This window comes from Conger conger, chromosome 11 (genome assembly GCF_963514075.1).
Source record: "Conger conger chromosome 11, fConCon1.1, whole genome shotgun sequence".
Lineage (NCBI taxonomy): Eukaryota > Metazoa > Chordata > Actinopteri > Anguilliformes > Congridae > Conger > Conger conger.
In genome coordinates, this window is record NC_083770.1 from 32366724 (window position 1) to 32387641 (window position 20918).

General features: G+C 46.4%; 1 protein-coding gene across 1 annotated transcript in view; it reads left to right on the forward strand.

The window, feature by feature from the left end:
- The window catches only part of eeig1a (estrogen-induced osteoclastogenesis regulator 1a), a 39383-nt gene that overhangs the window by 12362 nt on the left and 6103 nt on the right, over nucleotides 1-20918 (forward strand). Inside the window, exons 3-4 of the mRNA XM_061260986.1 lie at nucleotides 18532-18652; nucleotides 19060-19089. Of these exons, the coding sequence (XP_061116970.1) occupies nucleotides 18532-18652; nucleotides 19060-19089 (151 nt within the window). The remainder of the gene's footprint in view (nucleotides 1-18531; nucleotides 18653-19059; nucleotides 19090-20918) is intronic.

The following is a 20918-nucleotide window of genomic DNA, read 5'->3' on the forward strand; positions in this document are numbered from 1 at the left end:
ACATACCGCATTACCAGAGCTTTTTACTTCACTGGGTGGGATGTAAGTGACACCCATTAGCATGCTCACAGCCTTACTACAAAAACATCACACTCTTCAGTGTTCGAACAGCCAAGTGGAAGTCATTGTTTTCCGTAGGAGGACAAAGAACCATGTGCCAAGCAGCAGGGTATGTGTGTGGTCACTGGAGCCACATCCTACTTGCAGTGATTGATGTAAAAAGTTAGCATCAGGCTAGAGCTAAGCCTGATAGATTGTGAATACTAGGTGGTCTTGCCAGTGGGGCACTCAGGTAGAGAACATAAACCTAAAGCTTTTATGCTTGCAGGGCAGTTTTAAGGCAGGCTGCCTGCCCTGAGATGATGGGCATACGGAAGCTGCTGACTCCTGACCAACCAATGAAGTGCCCCAGGAAGCCCAGTTCATTCAGACTTACTCACCGTGCTGTTTCTCTGCTGCTTTTTTCACCGACTCTCAATATGAGAGAAGTCCTTCGAAGTCTTTTGTTCATTCTGCAATCACAAATCGTCAGCCTCTGCTCTGTAGGTTCAAATATGAGGAAAGCCACATCCACTAATGTAAAGGGGTTTTACTGTGTGCGTGTTTCCTTCCTCACATCTATTGAGGTGACATGAAAGGCTCAAACCCACCCCACTGTGGTCCCTGTGTTGTTGCCTGTGACTGCAAGTCTTAATGGCGTGGTTTGTCGCAGTATTTTCTACCGCAGTCTGCTTGCTTCCCTGCCATGTTGCATTTACAGGCGTCTCAAAAATCAGAGTGCGCTCCCCTTTAATCAGAAAATAATTTGCCTGTTGGGGGGCCATGCTTGTGTACATAAAAATGGAATGGAAGACCGTAACCTTCGCCCACTTCAGAGGCCTGTGGTCGTGCAGAGGGCACGCCTCACAGGCACTGCATTCTCAATCCGTCAGCATGGAGAGAAACGTCTTCTGCTCTGTGTTTATCCCTCTGTTCTTTCCTAATTTTCAACACAAGGAGGACATAAAAGATTAATGGCTTTGCAGTCAGATACATAATATGACTCCTGTCAGGCCTCAGATTAGATTACCACACTGAATCAAATCCAGTTAATTACAAGACTAATTATTTTAATGGTTTTTTATTCTATTAGTGGAAGGAAACCGACTCACTGGGTCTGTCATTGCCCTGAGCACACGCCCTTGCAGGTCTGTTGCGCTACTGTCCCTGACCTCGTTTGTGTGCATCCCTCCATCTCCCTGATGGTTCGCTGTTTTCCCCGTCTTTCTCCCTGTTGATTTGGGACGAACCAGAAATAGAACAGAGTAGTGCATTGTGGATGCTTCTCGAGATGATTCAGGGCAGCTGAGAGAGAGAGGGATGGAGAGTGGGAGAGTGAGAGAGCTAGAGAGCGAGGGAGGAGGAGGTGCCGAGCAATGTTGATAGATTGCGTGCATTTGTTCTGAAATGTATGTACACAAACCAATAGATAATATGCCACACATGCAGCACCGTAAAAATTCAATAGACACCAGTTAGATGACCTAAAATACTATCCTATCCTCACCAAGAGTAATGGGTATATTGAGTCAGTCAGACCATTTTTTTTCCATGTATGAGTTTGTGGTTGCACAACATGTATATGAAAGAATGTTCTTTGATGAAAGTGTTCTTGATTTTTGACAGAACTGTTCCTGTGATGGCACAAGAGCCTGGCATTTCTCCCACTGTAAATATGCCAGAGGTATTTGCTTTCCAGAACAGCTTTCCGGAACCATTTAGTATTTCCCACTATTTCTTTGTGACTCCCAGACTGTCCTGCCTTCTTCCTGGGGCACAATGAATTTAGCCATCAGGCCAGCATAATGGTTTAGTGATCAATACTGTACTGCAGTGACCTGGACAAGCTGTGTGCTGTACACGGTCATCTTGTAGCCAGTCACTTGTATGCGTCTGACTCAGGCAGTGGCAGATATTATTCCACTCTGTTTTGTTCATAGGGAAAATAGGAAAAATAGCAACAGTGTTATTTCAGTACTATCCAAATCATTTGTGCATGCTTTTTTACTCTACATCTTTTACTGAGTATTTTGTTTAACAGCGTTTTCTCATAAAGCATCACCACTATTTACGGACATGACACTGTGATGCATGCAGTGCTAGTGTTGCTGTGGGATCAAATTACAATTAATATGTTACGAGTGGCGGCACGGATGGCGCAGTGGGTAGCACTGCCGCCTCACAGCAAGGAGGTCCTGGGTTCGAATCCCCGTCGACCGGGGCCTCTCTGTGTGGAGTTTGCATGTTCTCCCCGTGTCTGCGTGGGTTTCCTCCGGGTACTCCGGTTTCCTCCCACAGTCCAAAGACATGCATGTTAGGCTGATTGGAGAGTCTAAATTGCCCGTAGGTATGAGTGTGTGAGTGAATGGTGTGTGTGCCCTGCGATGGACTGGCGACCTGTCCAGGGTGTATTCCTGCCTTTCGCCCAATGTATGCTGGGATAGGCTCCAGCCCCCCTGCGACCCTGTTCAGGATAAGCGGGTTCAGATAATGGATGGATGGATGGATGTTACGAGTGGCTGTATCATTGACCCGGGAGTAAGACTGGGCTAATGAAACAAGATGGATTCTCAAGATTTGGTTACCAGAATGTGTTCATGATGGGTCTATATTGCATTATGTTGGCTTTATACCACATTACAAAGGAAAATCAAAAGATTTAAATTGGGTAATCTGCTGACTTTGTTGATGGCAAAGGAAGGCGAAACTTCATTGTGCTAATTTCAAAGTTCATTGTCCTACACAGGTAAGTAAGCATTTATATCCATTTCAATGACCTCCCTTTTCCACTGGCTCTTCTGCCTTGTGATAGAGGCAGTTCCTATGGAAACAGTGCTACACTACAGCCACAATATGCAATTTCCCCCAATCAAGCAGTGAAGTAAGGTAAGTCGTTAGCTGATATTGCTAGCTAGCTATATTGATGGATTTTAATACAGATAGCTTGGCGTAAGGACTGGAAAGTGGCTGGAGCCAAAATTAAGTGATCCTGTATAAACAGTATATAACTGGGAATGGAGTATGTAGCCCACACCTGGGTGAAGTCTGTGCCAGGTGGTGTGTGGAGAGCCAAATACAAATCTTTCCCAGAATGTGAAGCAACATGCTTCCAATCTACCCATAAAACTGTCATGCAGAAACAAACAAAAATACTCATAAGTTCTCAAAAATTATCTTGAAATATTACAATAATATTTGCTACATAATTGGAGTGAATCATTAAAAGTTAGTGGGTCTACAATGCTACTATGCTGACATTTTTCAGTTGGTGCTATTAAAATATAGTATCTGTGTCTGGGCTGTTCAAGCCAGACAGATGGAGATAAAATGCTCTTTAGGCTGTCATTTATCAGGAGTCCATATTATTAGTAGTGGAACGTGTGGCAGGACAGGCGGTCTGTTATGGGCAAAATGAAGGACATGCTCATCCCAAGGCATGTCCCCTGGGCCTGCCATTCACACAGGACGTAATGGCAATGGGAGTTCTCCAAGCAGTGGTTTTTCCAACCCTTTCTTCATGTGGCAGCCGCGATGCCAAGAACATTCCAGAACATTCTACATCAGCAGGGGCCATGTAGTGTGCAGGGGTAATGCTTTCTGCAAATAGGATGTTTTCCTTTTGGTGTGTAAACACCCACGGCACATGTTGAATGGAAGATGATCCTTGTCTGCATGCGAGGGATCACTGTTCTTGCCTTCCTGTATCTCTCACTCTCTGAGTGTTTGCCTTCGTCACTGTGCTGCCCGAGACTGGATGATCCGACCTCTGGTTTGCTTTTGGCAGCTCCAGCAACCCCCATGGATGCCCCCTGCCCTAGCCACGTGGTGGGCCCCACTCTGCAAGCTCATCCCAGGCGTCAGCAGGGTGAGACGGTACAGAGGTTACCACTGTCCCATGTCCGGAATTTGCTGAAGATGTGAGAACCGACCATTCTCTGGCACCGAACTGATGACAGCAAAGATGGCTGCGTCACTGTGAGAGAAAGAGGGGGACAGAGAATCCCCATGGAAACACACAGCAGTCAGGGATAGTGTCTCTGTAGTGTGTGTGTGTGTGTGTGTGGGGGGGGGGGGGGACTGCCTGCCTCCTTGGGATTCAGTGGGCCGACTGGTTAATGGGATGTGTTTTTGATGTTGGAAGTGTCTGCGCCTCTGACTGGATTCTGTGGCCTTTAGCCAGATAGCAGAGTGTTGGTCACAGATGTCCCCACTTCGCTCCTGCAAAGTCAATCACAGTCAGAGAGGGACCATCTGGGCGTCTTCTCCTCTGCGGGGTTCTTTGTCCTCATTCCTCTCTCTCCCTCATTCTCTGCCCATCATATTCTGTTCCTGCCAGAGTTCATACTTAATTTTTTCCGAACATTTCCCATTTCCCTGTTCCTTTTCCCCTTTGGTCCCTCCCCTTCCCCATCTTACTCCCAGAACTCCAGCTCAGTCCAGCCTGGGTCTTCTGCTAAACACTTTCCACTGCTTTCTGATAGCTGCTGGCAGACGTTCTATGGGCTATGGGGGAGGGGAAACATCTTGAGAAGCTGTGACCACCAAGGCGTGCTTCCTCCAGCATTGCAGAGATGCAAATGAATTTGAAGATTAAAGTGTTTGTCAGCACCTGGTCTCTGTACCTCCACCTCCCTGCCGGTGGGCTGAATTCACTGGTGCAGTGCGCTTCTGCTAATTACCTAATCAATCAGCGAATTTGGCACCAGGCTTCAGTTATTATGCGTCCATAGGCGGGAAGGGATTTCAGATCAAGCATTGCCAAAAGTTTATGAGCTCCCCAGCTGGAGGGAACAAAGAATGAATTGTTATTAATTGTTTGTATTTCCCAGCCTATACTTGCATTGCTGATGTGAACAGAAACAGTGTTTACGTTCATGTGTCATTTCACTGCTCAATCCCAATCATTCATTTGGGTTTGTGTGGCTCTTTGGGTTCCTGGACATGTTTCCCATGTGAACCTAGGGTCGGACTCGGGGGCTGGGTTTGGAGATGTCTGATTCAAGGGGAAAAAAGCTCTTGGAGTGCCTCTTCACAGAAAAACAGAGGAAATGTTCAAAAGGCAATCAGGGCCTGTTGAACTCCTGAACTGACAACTCCCTGCAAGCCATGACGAAAGCATCTGCTTTGAAAGGATGAAACCAAACAAATCGCGCTGTTCTCTCCCTAATCATTCTAAGCTTAAGGCCGGATGTTTTGGTTATGTCATTAAAGAATGCAAGTGCAATCTATGCAAAAGAATCCAAAGTGGTAAAATGGCTTTCTTAGATGTCCAGGATATTTGCGTCTCTTGGGAGGACCAGCTGCTCGATAATATTCAGAATGAGAAGAATCCCGCTACTGTAAAGACCCTCCCACGCAGTAAAGGCATATGAATTCTTTATTTGAGACGTGTGTGCGCGTGCACACACACATGCACTGTGTAGCAGAACACTGGATGACTGTTGTATTGTACTCTGAGTCCAATGAGAAACTTACATAACTGCCTGGCTGCCCCCATGCCTGCCACTGGTATCGCTGGTGGAGGTCACTACCCATAGCGGTTATCTCTGTTACGTGATCCAATGGAACGAGGGCTTCACAGAAACAAACTTGAGGTCTGACTTTGTCTCCAGGGGCGGGAGGATTATGCATTGCGCAACAGGCATTTGGCACAGGCAAATACTACATCCAGGCCTGACTTCCCAGAGGTTCGAGTACAGGAGTTTGGGACAAATCAAGTCCAGTTGCAATATATTTAGACAGTTGATCACATTTTGTGATGCAAATGTCGACTCATGGCTGTGGTAAGCTGAGGCCAACAGCCATGAAAATAAATGCATGTTTCATTTATAGAATATTATATTGGATATATGCTATTACAGTATATACTGGTATGTAGCCTAGTTCTCTTAACTACGTTTAGAGTTCTTCTTTGGTACAATTGATACTTTCAGTAAAGGAAATCTGGGTTAATTTATTTCACTTAAAAATCCCAGTTGAGCTGGACAGGCCCCTGCCAATAAAGTTCCATTGCGAGAGAAGTAGGTTAGCAGAGTTGGCCCTCAGTCTTTATTTTTTTCCCTCTCTCCGTCTCCCTTTCTCCCTCTCTCATTCTCTTTGTCTTTAAGTATCTCTGTGTGCCTTTGCAGTGCGAGTGAAGAATGGTATGGGGGAAACCATGTTTATTTTTAGCCAGGTGTATATAGGGGCCTCTTAAATGCGAACGGGACGTGGCTTTAGAGTGGGGACAGATGGGAGGACAGCAGTGAGATGAGGTGGGTTCGCTGGATGTAGGCCAGGCTGGCAGCAGCTTATAAAGACGGAAGCCTATAAAAGCAGTCGTAATGTGCAGGCCTCCGTAACCTACTGAGCCAGTCTGAGCTCAGATCCTCCTCATTAGAATACCCGTCATCATTTGGGCATGTGTGTATTAGTCTGTGTGTGTGTGTGTGTGTGTGTGTGTGTGTGTGTATGCGTATGCGTGTGAGAGCTCGGTTGTGTGTGTACATGCGTGTGCGTATGTGCCAATCCACAGTAGAGAGTGTGAACGTGGGAGGGTACAAACAGGTAGTGTGATGGCAATTGGTATGTCCAATATCTTTTCCATCTCAAAGTGGCTGCTGTAGTTGAAAGTATGTGATGTTTATCTGACTCTCCTGAGCTATTGCCATCAGCGCATCTCCCCTGAGCTGCCCCTCCCTCACCTGCCCCGCAGATACAGACCTCATTGTGCGTAGGGAATCGGCCACACGCAGACTCGGAAAGGAAGCATTCAGCTTCCTTTGGACTCAGAACATGGCGGGGGGTGGGGGGGGGGGGGGGGGGGGGTGGGGGGGGGTCTACGCAATGAAAAATACATCCGTACAGGCTGTCAGATGTTCCATGTGCAAATATATTTCATCCCTCCTTTCCTCAAACGTGCAAGGAGTTGAATTATTGATGTGATTCCTCTCTTGGTGACATGTCACGTTTGTAGATGTGGTCTTGGTGATTCTGAATCAGAACCTTGATCACATGCCAACTGGCTTGCTGTACGAGAGCATGCACGTGCCCGAGCTGTGCAGCGCTAAGTAGCGCACAGGGCGCACAGAGTATGCATGGCATGGCAGGATGGTTGTGTCTTTGCGGTGGGCTCTTGGGGAGGTGTGTTTATCACAGTGGGACGGGTGAGCGGGCACTTTGCTGCTCAGACACGGGAAGTGAGAACTGAGAGCAGGTCGTGTCTGTGGCGCGTGTCTCCGTCGCCTGACAGAGGGGCAGTCACCTGACCGGTTCTCATTGTGACATTAGGAACCCAGACTGGCTAGTCTACAGCCAGTTGTTTCCTCTCATGTACAGTGGAGTGCACTGCAATAAGCTCCAAAGGAAAGGCTTGTTGGTTCAGCCTCAATGTGTGTGCACGTGTGTGCTTTAACACCCAAGCCTGTTTATTAGTGTTGGGGGTTTTTTTCCTTTGGAAAAATAATAAGCCTGATGATTTCCTTGGCGGTGGGTCCTAAAATAATCTGTTTCCTGTGATCAGATTTGTCCGGTGTTGGGAGTGAACTTTGGCAGTTGCCGCTGGGAAGGGGGAGTAGGTGGTCCCACCAGGCTGACCATGTATCGTACTCTACCGTGCTGGGAGGTGAGGTGGGAATTGGGTGGGATCTTTTTACTTTTGATGTTTTCTTTTGAATATTTTCCACATCAGAGCAGGGGAAGTCAAAATTGACAAAAGAGAAAGAAAAAACTTATGGGGGGTGGTGGTGATGTTTTACTTTTTTTCATGTCCTCAACACTAACAGGCCAGTTTCATACTGTTGTCAAAAATACTCACTTCCATTTAATTACCATTTAGTACCCCTTGCTGATCAATCCACTGCCTAATAAAAAAATCAAGTTACAATGGAAAAAAATTGCTATTTGGCTTTGTAAGATGTTTAGTAACAGCTGTGTGTGGGGCTGTCCACAGGCCCATCCTCGTGAGCTGAGGTGGTGGGATAAGATCAGCAGAGCTAGCGCTACGTGCGGAAGGCCTGGGGGCTTGGGGGGTTGGGGGGAGGACTCCCAGCCCTGGAAGCCTATCGCCTGTATCCCATCGCTCTCGGCGTGAGACTCCTGCCTCCTCGGCTCTCTGCTTATCTGGGCTGTCAGGGATTGATGGGGGTCTGCTGTCGGTTGTATGTTCTGGCTGTGGAAGGGGTTGGTGTGGTTCAGGCCTGGGACAGGATGGCTGATAAGGATCCCAGCGCGCTGCATAGCTGACAGATTACGTCACGTACGGGTGTCGGGGCAGGTCAAGAGGCTCCACTCTTATGCAACATACTTCGGGGTTCTGGATGCTGCAGGCCTCCGTAATTCTACTTGGGATCTGTTTATACAGGCAGGGTGCGTGTTATCTTGGGGACTAGCTGTACTTGACGCTGGAGGGATGCAGTGTTTGTGGTGGGCCTCTGCCGGGAGGAAGGGGGGGCTCCAGCTGTGGGAATCCTCAGTCAGACTGCTCTTCCCTCTCTCCGGACTGTTCTATGACCTCACCCACAAGACAAACAATAACATGGAGATGGCCAGATAGCCCATGGGTCAGTGTGGTTTTTATGCCTTTTGTTTTTAATTCCACTTGGGTTACGAGCAGCCAGATGAGTGTGGAAAAGTTTTATTTTGTGTTGGTTGATACCTCAGTATGTCAATTTCTTTGTGGGGGTTTTCTACAGACAAATCAGCTCATTAAATTGGGCTGTGTGTGCTTCTACTGATCTTGCCTGTCTTGCTTTGGCATTCTTTGCAGGGGATCCTGATTCTTCAGTTAAAATGTGTTTTCATAAGACTTGAGTTCCCCGTGGTCCGGATGTCACTGTCTGTTTCTCATTACTCACTTGTGTTCAGGAGCTCTGCCGAAATAACAGTATCTTTCTACAGAACAGCCATGTCACGTGTCTGTGTTTATTCCTGCGGCCCACTATTGTGTGTCCATGTATGTGCATGGGTGTCTGAATGCGAGTTTGTGTGTGTGTGTGTGTGTGTGTGTGTGTGGGTCATTAGGACTGCTGACTCTGTTCTTCCACCTGGGATTGTAGTACAGGAACCTTCCTGTAAAGGACAAGCTAGCAGGAAGTTCACTCCAGGCACTGGAGACAGGGACAGACAGGCAGAAAAAAAATGTAGCTTCATAAATTAGTGCTCCTCTCTCTGTCCACTATAAATCATCAAATCTCTCTTTTCCTGTCTCTTCGCTGCCGCGTGGACAGCTGTCAGTTGAGTGTGGATTAGCATGGGTAATATTTGTTGCTCCCAGGTGCTTCTTCCCTTACTGAGCAAGAGGACAGCAGTTCCTGCATACGTAACTCAAGCAGCCTGCGGCTGTCTGATTGGCCAGGGGACAAAGAGGCACGAGACTGTGCGGACCCAATGAAATTGTTCCTACCTGGCCAGTGTCAGCCTGTGGCTAATTATGCAGACCACAGTTGTTGCTAGCATGGTCGCGTAGTCTAACTGCTACCCCACAGCCCCTTTGCCACCCATCATATTAGCTGGCCCTCCAAGCCTCTTGCTGGCTGCAGTGCGGGCGCTGCGTGGCACTTTTGGGCCAGAGATGGACTCTTCCCCACACCCTCGCCCCGTCAGCTGATCCACCACAGCTGTGTATTCTGTATCCTCGAGTCTCAGTCAGGACCTTCCGTCCTGCCAGACCCCCCCTCGTCCAGCTGGAGCCCTGGCACGGAAGGTCCTCCTCATGTTACACTGAGGAGAGAGGAAAGGATGAACTTTTTCCACTGCTGCAGGGGGAAATGCAGAAACACACGGAAAGAAGAGGCTCAGTTCTCACTTTCCCACAATGCCAGAAAGCTAAAGACTAAACTGTTTAGAATAAAGTGCAGGTGTTAAAATAGAGTACTGTTTGGATGTCTTCTGGAGCTGATCGATTTGGGATTAATGAGTGTAATATCGATTTTTGGTGTCCATCGCCGCTAATCATTGAAGATAGGTAGAGAATAATAGACACGTGTGCACAGATTCAGGCACTTGCACATCAGGGTGCAGAACTAGAGTGATTGCAGAAGTGTGCAGCCTTCTGCTACTGTAAATAAAGGGCTTCCTTCCCCCTTGATTAAAATCATTGCCCCCCCCCCCCCCCCCACACACACTCTCAGGTGTGGTTCTTCATTTTGGCTTTGCTTGTTCCTGATTAAGCCCACAGTCATTGTTTTTGCTGCTACAGCAGTGTCCTCCAGGCGAGGGTGGACCAAATGCAGGTGAACCATGCTAAATGAAACGCTAAGGTAACAGAAGAAAAACCGCTTGCAAGCGTTTTTTTTTTTCCACATGAAAAGTTACATCTGCACTGAAAGTGCAGGTTGAAAGTACGCTGGCGTTCCCGCCTCAGACCCTTGCGTGCCTCGTGGCGTCCCGGAATGTGAATGAGGAGCGCGGCCACGTCAGCATGTTTTGGGATCAGGAACATTGCTGCCTTCTGCTTTTCTCCTGCTGAGTGCTCACGCTGTTCACGCTGTCTGTCCCTGCCCTCCTTATTCCAGCCTCTCCCTCTTGGGCCACAACTGTTTTTCAGAGGGCTGGAGAAGGAAGGAGACTGAAACCTTTTGAAAACAGGAAGTTGCAGCTCTGCATCTACTGACTGAAAAACAGAGATGGGTGGAAATGAAGAACAGACACAAGGCCAGGACACAGCTGCTATGTAGCAGGAACATTTTTCTTCAAAGCACAGTGCACAAGTGAGCCCTCAGTGTCAAAGCCGCACAGGGAAATTACCTAGAGATAATGGCTTTTTGATTCTATAAAGAGCTTAGAACATGTAGTTTATCGTGTGTGTGTGTGTGTGTGCATGTGTGTGGCTGTCCAGAGATTCAGATGAGTGCAGTCATCCAGAAAGAGTCTCATTATGTTGAACTCTCATTTGAGCACTCTGCTGTGTCAGTATTAGGAAGTAAACTGGTCTACTGTTCTTAACTAGATTATATAACATTCTGAATTTCACTCTGGGGCTACTTGGCCCTTTAAATAACAGATATTCTACAGTACTTAATTCTTTCCCTGGCTTTGCTACACTGTTATTCTTTCTTTAACCTCTGTGGCGTGAAATGAGAAGAGGTGTGTGTGTGTGTGTGTGTGTGTGTGTGTGTGCCTCTGCTTGTGTTACCAATTCATTACATAGCATAGAACGAGTGCTCATTGAAAGTCTGTGTATGTATGTATGTATGTATGTATGTCTGTGTGCTTCTGTTTGGGAGAGACAGACAGAGAGGCCAGACTGAGAGAGAGAAAGGCTGAGCAAGAGACAGACAGGGAGCCTGAGAGAGGGCGAGAGACAGACAGAGAGAGAGAGAGATGGGATCCTGCTATATTTGAAAGCTACAGTGTTCATGGACTCAGTGACTTGGTTCCTGTCTCCTAGCAGGGTGTATGTAAAATGGGATGGGGTGGGTGGGTGGGGGGTGTACCAGCGAGGCACGTCTCCTCTCTGTGAAGGATCTGGGAACCCGGTCAACACTGGGAGGACTGTTGTCCCTTTTGTTGAGCCCAGACAAAGCTGGGACGAGGTGCTGTCATGATGGAAATCGGTTTTTATTTTTTCTCCTCACCCCCTCCCCTCTGCCACGGTGGCCAGCCTCACCTCTCTGTCCCAGACTCTCTAGGACATTGAATCATTTCTAATTAAGTTTCCAGCCTCTTTATCCCCTATCAGGTTCTCCCCATTCCCTTTTTTGTGTGTAGCAGTGTTCTCCCCAAAATCCGTCCCAACAATCGGCCCATTCAGCGATGCACTATTGGGTTTCGTACTCTTTGACGGGCGTGGGAGAGTGACTGATGAATCTCTTTGAAACGAGCCCAAAGTGAAAATACCCAGGGTGGCTTCTCTCAGTTTTTTCTTTGTCTCGGAGGTAGTGGAATGATGCTCTAGATGCCAGGACATCCAGTCATTCTGCAAAGCCCAGTATCAGTGTCAGAAATACCATTGGTTTCTTTTCAGTCCTTTTAATATAAAGCTTTGATTTATGTGGTTTGTTTGTGATAGTTTCAAGAATGCAATGAATTTCCAGACTGCAACTCCATGGATAGATGATAGAATTTGGCATTTGCAAACCTTGCCAATAGTACAGAATGGGCCTAGCTGAGTGGTATAGCAAACCATTTCAGCAGGTGAACTTGGGCTGGTTATGATTCAGATTCTCTGCTTTTAGTAAGAACCATTCAGTACACAAATACTTCATCAGAAACAGTCCTAACTTCCAGTGAAAATATTCCGACATTTGAAACTCACATTTGCACAATATATTCTGTTTTAGTGTAGTATTATTTTCTCATTCTCTGTCTTTCTTGCTTCTTTTGTTGTTGTGGGCGCATGGGCGTTTGCCGTTGCCATGGCAGTTCGACAAAGCATTTTGGTCCTTGGAATGTGGGTGAGAAGTGAGCTCTCTCTGATTGAGAGACTAAACCTGCCTTGTGTTTGAGTGGAGCTATGGTGTGTGTGCATGTGTGTGTGTGTGTGTGTGTGTGTGTGTGTATGTGGGTGCTTGTGTATTGTGGGGAACACTGCAAATTTGATGGTGGAAAGTTTCATGGCCCAAGCCTGCCTTTTTTTTTTCTCCTTTTAAACTTGGTTCTCACTCATTGTCATTTTCCAAGAGGGCTGAGTGTGTGGTTTTATGGTCTGAGCTCTGGTGATATGGGACAAAAGCATTCCAATGGATAACAGTAAAAGATCTCATTATATAATCATTAGCTAAATGCTTCATGTGTACGCAGGCAGGAATTTGTGTAAATAAGTACAGGTCGTGCTTGGCCGTGCCTTACACTCCAGGTCAGCAGGAAAGCTTAGTACGGTGACACAGCATTTATTCCCCATCGAGAGAAGAAGCTTGCGTGATATCCCCTTTCCGCATTCGTCTGGCCCATCTCCTTGCCCACTGTAGCTCTTGCTTGCCATCCCATGCAGTTCCCACTGTGACAGAGACACTCATCTCACTGGTGTCAGTACCGGCCCCAGTCAGCCTGTAATTTACATTGCAGATGGGTGGAGCCTGCATGAGTGATGCTGTGGAAGGTGGGAGGAGCCTGACCGTGGATAAACGATGCTCAAAGAGTGGATGAGGACCTCCATCTGCTTCTGTCAGTTTTATTTTCGCAACTCTTTCATTTCTTCTTTTATTTTCTTTTGGAGGAGTACGGTTTGCACCCTGTGCTTTTCTGGCCCGTAATAGTGGCTGTGTCCGCAGTTACAGGCGATGTACCCTCTAATTTTCCCTCTTTCCTTCCCTTACTGGTTGTACAGTGAAAGCTGTAAATAGCAGCAGGGGAGGCCATGTAGTGTGTAGATTCCCCACTGAAAAATACAAGCAAAATACGATACGTTTTTTTCCCAGTAGTAACAAAACTGCTGCAGGAGAGAGAGGGAGAGAACCTCACCTGTTTCGTGCAGGTCCGCAGTTCATTTCTGTGCTGGGATTAGCGCACAGGTGTGCGTGTCCAGACAGTGTCCACTGCTTCACTGCTCTCAAACAACCGGATCTACTGGCGTTTCTGCACTAACAGGAGGGGGAAGGAGTCGCTGTGATGAAAGTTTTTTTTTTTGTGCCTGGGCGTGAGAGCAGGAAGGCCATATGAAACCTGCCAGCTCCCTGCCCACACGTCTCTTTTCTAGATCTATGTCACTACATGCCACGCTGCAAGTGCCAAATTGTTTCGAATGGAAAAGCATTTTAAAATTTTTGTATTCCAGTTTGCTGGAGTGGGTGAGGTTGAGTTATCTTTTCTATAAACATAGACATAATGGTTTTGTACCTCAAAGTACCTGCTTGTACTGTGTGATTATGTTATGTCTACCCTCCTGTCGACAGGATTGCCAACCTGCACACTGCTTTCTGAGTGGGTGTGCGGTAAGTGGCAGGAAGGAGCTTGCTGTCATGAGACATCTGCATGTGTCACAGGGTAGACTGCCTCATACAGCCAGATATTCTGAGGACAGCAGTGAGAAGCAGGGGTCTAGGGCCTGGATCATGTGAATGGCAGTTCCCCCTGGCTGCGTCCCTGCAGTGTTGTGTGGCTAGGCTAAATCTGGGCCTACTTGGACGTGTAGCTCAGCGGATAATCCCTTGGTGCTCTTTTGGTGTCAGGAAATCAGGGGAGCAGACACCCTGGCAAACTGCCCTGGTTGCGATGAACCGTGCCAAGGGGATTATCCCCCCTCCAGCCCAAAATGTCAGGAGAGTAACGAGGGTGGTGGGGTTGGGTGGGTGGAGACCCTCTGCTGGATCTGCGGGGCCATTGCAGTGCCTGTGTGAGGGGGCTGGACAGCCGCGAGGCTAAGCGAAGGGTGGTAACACAAACAGAGCTGGACTGGTGTGTGGGAGTGCGCTCTGCAGAGAATAGGCCTGTAGTTTAAAATAAAAAAAGGTCCCTCCCTGTTTGTTTTAGTCTGGCCTCTGCTTCCTCATGAATATTCAGCCCTGTGAGTTTAGAAAGCAGCCTGGGTATTCTACTGCAGCTCGCACTTTCTGTAGGCGTCCAGTGCTGTTCCTCTCCCTACTGGTCCTCCTGAATGCACAGGAAGCACTGTGTCCATGAGAAACGTCCATTTTCCCATAATCTCCAGTTCTCTCCGTTACCGTGGAGACAAATATGCAAGGCTCTCTCCAAAGGTGGCCTTCAGCAGGATACAGTAGTGCTAAAATTGCACCCTGACCCAGCTGGTAAATGGTTGGCATTTATATAGCGCCTTTATCCAAAGCGCTGTACAATTGATGCTTCTCATTGAGAAATGCCTGTTGATAGACACTGCAGGGAAACAATCTGCAAGAGCTTACTGATGCTTTCAACACTAAACAATCAGAAGGCTTTATTCACATAAACATGTCATTATCTGAATAGCGTGGCCACGCAGGGCCATCTGAGGAGTGTTAGGAGACTTTCAGATGAGCATATCAAATGCTGACAAATGGTTATAAACAAGCTGGGAAACAGCACATAAGTGCTTTCTTTTAAACACTGTTGTAATGACAGTGATAATAGAGGTTTTTTCTTCTCTTTAGAAACTGGTGAACCTTTGTCCCATAATGGCAAAAACATTGCTAAACTAAAAGTGGAGAAAGGTGTGCTGTGTTGGCCTGATATGCCTTCCATACCAGTGTAGGGTTTAAGCAAACATGGTAAAAACTTTAGCAGTCAGAGTGCTACATAAACTGCCTTTGCTTTTGCCTTAATTCCCCCCTCCAAATGTCCCAATTTGCTATCAATTCAGGAGAGCGCTGTCAAGCATGTGCTCTTCTCTGAAACATGTGCTGTCTGCAGATTGAGCTTCTTTTCACACAGCAGTACACTAGTAGAGCTCACACAGACACGAGTCAGAGGAGGACACTTAATGGCCAGCTTCAGTGTAAGCGGACTGCTTGCTAGGGAGTGGTGAGACATGACTGACTGAATCCCTCCACGAGAGGCAGCTAGCTTTTCGGCAAATTTCCTAGTTCATAACATTCTACGAGGCAGAGAATTTGAATGTTTCGTGTTTTGATAATCCCGTCCGAGTGCAGGCCAGCATAACACAGGCCCAGTGTGCAGCATTTCCAGGGGTAGACTTGCCTTTGAGAGCCACTGCGCTCGAGGAATGGCTGCGACCCTGCAGCGAGATTGTGAGGTTTCTGTAGATTAACTGTCTCAGTTTTATCGCCACACGCATTCATGTTACGGCTCCCGAACTGAAGCAGGTGCCGGGCGGAGCTGGTGGAGACTGGAGCAGAACAGGGGCCGGGTTTCCAGCTGTCTCAAGGCCTTACATGAATATGATTGCACACAGTGCTGTAACCTTGTGCCACAGTGCTGTAATTTTCCACTGGGTGCTTCTTGACAATGTTTACCGATGCTTTTCTGTGTGCATGGCTGGCCTGGAATAGAAATGGACTTTAAAAAGCTGCTTTAAAAAGCCACAGATAGCAGTCCTGCCTGGGCCTTGAGGCGTAGGTTACATAAAGCACCTATTCACTTCCCTGCGCTGGTTTGCAATTCCATTTTTCTCCCTAATTAAAGTCACTTTCTCCATGGCAACCCAAGGCTGCTTTTAGCAAGAGTAGGAATGAGAGCCCTGAATGAGAGTACTGGTGGTGGTTTCCATTAAGAAGGGGTAAAAATGTGTACACCAGATTAGTGTGCAATAAAATGTCAGTTATCGTCCTGGTGTTGGGGATTGGGTCCTGATGAGGTCCCTGAGCTTACGCCTCTTAGCGGCAGCGCCCCGTCCACGTGATGGTGTTACTGTGCCAGCTGGCCAGGCGCATGGTTCCTCTTTGTCCATGCGACAGTGCGGAAGCCTCGGCCAGCTGCCACTGTGCCAGCCTGTCTGGGCTCGTAAACTTGCATCCCTTCGAGTCGTACATGGGCAGGGGCAGATTGTATTTTGGCCAGCCTGTTCTCTCTTTTACACGGTCCGGTTCTTGTGGGTGTCCCACTTCCTCTTCTTCAGGGTTGTCTGTTTCGCATCTGCGGCTTGATGATGGGGTGCTGACTGTGAGTGTGCATTGATCAGTGCAGTGTTTGTTTGGTTTGAGTCTCTTACTGCCCCACGTGGCACCATCACAGCACTCCTGTGTGTGTGTGTGTGTGTGTGTGTTTGTGTGTTTCCATACAGTATATGCATTACTATAATTGTGTGTGTGTGTGTGTGTGTTTCCATACAGTATATGCATTACTATAATTGTGTGTGTGTGTGTTTGTGATTCACACTCATCTCAATTCCTCTTCTGTGAATTAAATCAATAATATCTGTACCTAATCAACCATAGGTCTTTGCAATGAACACATTGTGAAGAATATTAAATGTACATTGTTTGGAAAGTGCCGTACAGATCAGATGATGAAGAGCGGTTTTGTTCTAATCAATAGTAATATAATTACTACTGAAACTTTTGTACTCTGCTACAGATATACAATTTTGAGTTTGAGGTAAAGGACCCTTGTGTTATTTTTGTTTTCATTGTCCTGGATATGTTTGTTTCCTCATGGGAAACCTGAACAGGTCAACCATGATGAAGCAGAAGACACCATGAAGAATAATAAGGAAATGGCTTTATGTGGCAGTTATTTGGAAAGGGACGAGCGAACAGACAGTTCATGCTGACCCCCTCTCTAAGTGCTTAATTCCAGCTTTGTGTATTTATGATGTGGCCTAGCCTGTGTGTTTGACGGTGTGTATTGTTGTTCACTGTCTCCTTGGTGACGGGTTTGCTTTCTCCAGCGCTGGAGAAATTCTAGAGAAAGCTGACAAGTTGTTTGTCTAATGGCCTTTGTGAGCAACAAATTTCAGCATTTTCTCTTCTGTTTCCTCTTTTACAGAGCAAAACTCGGCCAGAGGCAGTAATGGTGATAATGGCCACACAATTTCCTGTAGTTTGGCTGTGCTGTGCTTTCCTATATTGCCTTTATAATCAGTAGTGCTAACCATAGCCACACTGTGTTCTCACATCATTTACCTTCTGTGGATGGTTTGTTTGCGTTGTATTTTTCCTGAGGGTGGCTATAATTATGTTGAATTACGTGAAGGCCTCTTGCTTGAGGCTACCTTGAAAACAAGGTCCTGTATATAGTAGAAATGTGTCGTTGTACTGTCACCCACAAATAAATTCAAGAATTACACTTTTTCTTCACAAACTCAGTTAGCTGAACTTACCAGACTGTTTCTGAGGGGGGAAAATGCAGATCTGCATTTAAACTGAAGGACAAATATTAATTTAATCCAGACCAAGGTGTGTATCTGCAGGAAAATAAAGGATAAACTAGACTGAATGATTTGGGATTCTAAAAATGTGAAATAAACTTAACCAGTACCCTAGAACATTCCATGTGTTGGTAAGCATGCTTGGTTGAAAACATATTACAGCTAACTTGCATGTGCATTAGGAAGCTAGCTGTCTATGAATGAGGCAGAGCAGTACACATAATATTATGTAGTTAAGTAAAGGTTTCAGTACTCTGTAATTAACCTCCTGAGACCCTACATCCTCAAACAAGGACATTACATTTTGGCTTCTCTGAGCTCTATACAGTATTTCTCTTAACATAAGGGACATTCAATTAGAAATGAAATAAAATGGATATTTTGAAAATATTTTCACTGCAACATGTCTTTGTCATCCGAGAGACTTGTATTATGTCAAAAAAAAGTTTTTTTCTCAGGAGATTAAGAGAATTTGAATCACTTTGGAAATTTGGCTAGCTTATTGGGTGCACAGGATATGTATGAGGAAATAATGGAACCATAGAACTTTATGGTAGCTCTGGCAATTACAGTACATTTATCCAGAGTAATTTACATTTTTACATGACTACAATCCATGACGTGTACCGCGTGACATTTTACAGCATCAATTCAGGTTAAGTACCCTGCTCAAGGGTACAATGGAAACGCTAGGAATTAAACCTACAAGCAGAGCTGCAAGTCTGATTTCTCAAGTGTTATGTTAATACTGCCACCCCTTTAGCTGTTGCCTGACCCCCCCCCCCCCCCCCCCCCCCCCCTTTCCTGTTCCACAGACAGGAGGTTCAGGAGCACAGTGTTCGCTGGAAGAAGAGGTTCTCTTTTGTGTGCAAGATGAGCGCCAACCCTGCAACAGGTGTGCTGGACCCCTGCATCTGCCGGGTCTCTGTCCGCAAGGTGAGCTTTTTGTCTCTGAAATAAATGGCACATACACGTGTGCCTCATTCTCAAACACACATGCACACCAACGTGTGCTCAGCCTCACACATGAAAACACATGTAGACACACACACAGGCTCACACCCTATATGTACTGTGGTGCATGGGGTGCAGCTGTGTTTAATCCAGATGGCCTTGTAGGCCTTCCTGGTCAGTCATATTTGGTGCTGTGAATATGCCCCCGCAATGCAGTGTGTGTATGTGTGTATGTGTGTAAGTGGGTGAGTGTGCAAGTGTGCGAATGTGCTTTCTGTATGTGCCCTCCTATTGCCCCAGATATTCTGTAGCAACTCAGCAAACACACACACTTCACTGCCTGTTTGGGCACCTTGGTTTCATCTACCTCTTCCTGTTTTTCCATGCAGGAACTCAAAGGAGGAAAGACCTTCTCAAAGGTAAGAGTTGAACCCTGGCCCATCCTGCTTCCACCCCTATCCCTACCCCTACACACAAACAAACAGACGCCTACACACAAACACACAAACACACAAACACAGCGCTACAATCTCAGGAGGAAAGGGACAGAAAATACTTGTGAACAACAATAGTGGCGGTAGGGTTTCTCCACTCTGTTTTTCCTACACCGTGAGTGTGGATTTCCTCCAGGGTTAAAAATACACCTTGCGGAGCCTGCTCCTGGGGCCATTTCCCTAAATAAAGACATTTATAAACAGCAGCCTCAGGAAGGTGGAGAAAAGGAAATGTTTCCATTTTCCCCTCCCGTTCTCAGGTTCACTGTAGCATACTCTATTTATGCTACAGTGCCCAAACATGCACACACAAACAGTGGCATACTATATTCACACGTGTGTTTGAATTTGACCAGCATATCTACCGTCTTGCAGTTTGCCTTTCAATAAAATAGTAAAACGGCAATATGTGGGTTGTCAGTGGAGGATTAATGTCACTGTGACTCACTGTGACTCACTGTGAATCAGGCATCTTACTGCATACACCCTATGCTCCGCTGGCATATCCTTTGCTAGTTCCTCACACTCTTAGATGTATTGATCCTGGCATGGTTGCTATGGGAGACCTTGGTGGTCCTGGGGTCAGATTAATTTGCCTGCTTGTGATTGATTGATTTTGCCAATGGATTTTTCTCCTGGCAGGCCTGTCACCACAAGCAATTCAATCTCCTGTTTAATTAGGTCTCTGAAACCTTTACTTATGGTGTTGCTTTGTGTGTCTCAGGAACTTTGGCTTCTGAAAGGGCTTCTTAGCAGAAGTGTTGCCATTCACCCTGGCAGTTTAATTAAAAATAGTCAAGAGAGAAAGTTCCCCCGCTGATTGTTTTTAAATTTGCTTAGATAAGATGCCCGTTGAGACATCCGCCACACGTTGATGTTTGTGAAACGGTTTTCTCACATTTATTAAGTTGTAAAATTTCTAGATTCTCTACTAGATCACTCAATGCTCAGATGTTCTTTTCCCCCTGATCACCCCTTCCCTCTAATGACCCTCTTCCTCAACCCCTTAAGGCAGTACCTTAGCATCTGGAAGACAGGCCTGTCTGTCTGTTGCTGCATGTTATGTTATGTCATAAAGGTCCCATATTGTGGAAAATGAAATATTTCCTTTGCGGATTATATAGGAGTTGAATGTGTTATAAAACACAGTGAACATATCAAAATGCACAGTCCCCAAATAAATCCACATAATCCACATGAAGAAAATATGCATTTAAATGAGCCGTTTGAAGTTATGACATCATAACAATATGCTTGTTTGCTTCAGCACGGCCAACCTTGTAGGCGTTCAGTTCGTTGGAGCTAGCCAGCCAATTGGAACATAGGTTCATTGATATCAACACAGTCACTAAAACAGGCCTTTCTTGGTAAAGCTCATGAGACATGTAAAACTGGATAGAGATTGTTATTTGGTACTTAAATCTACACAATGGTTCAAGACCTAAAATTGGGGTTATGGATGATAAGCATAGCATTTCTAATCCTCCACTAGGTGAGGAGGAAGCCCCCCCACCCCTCACCCCCCGGATCTCATTACATTGAGGGTGCTGACTGGGAAGCCTGGGTGGGCTGTTCTGTGCTCCGCTCGGCTGTGCAATCAATAGGCCCCTCATTCTCTGAAGTGAACACATGGAATACTCGGCAGCCTAAGTGAATGATGGCAGTAATAAAACGGGAGGGTCACTCAGCGCGTGACGGTGATGAAGCTGGCAGGTTAATAGGAGACAAACACTTAACACAGATGAGGTTTGCAA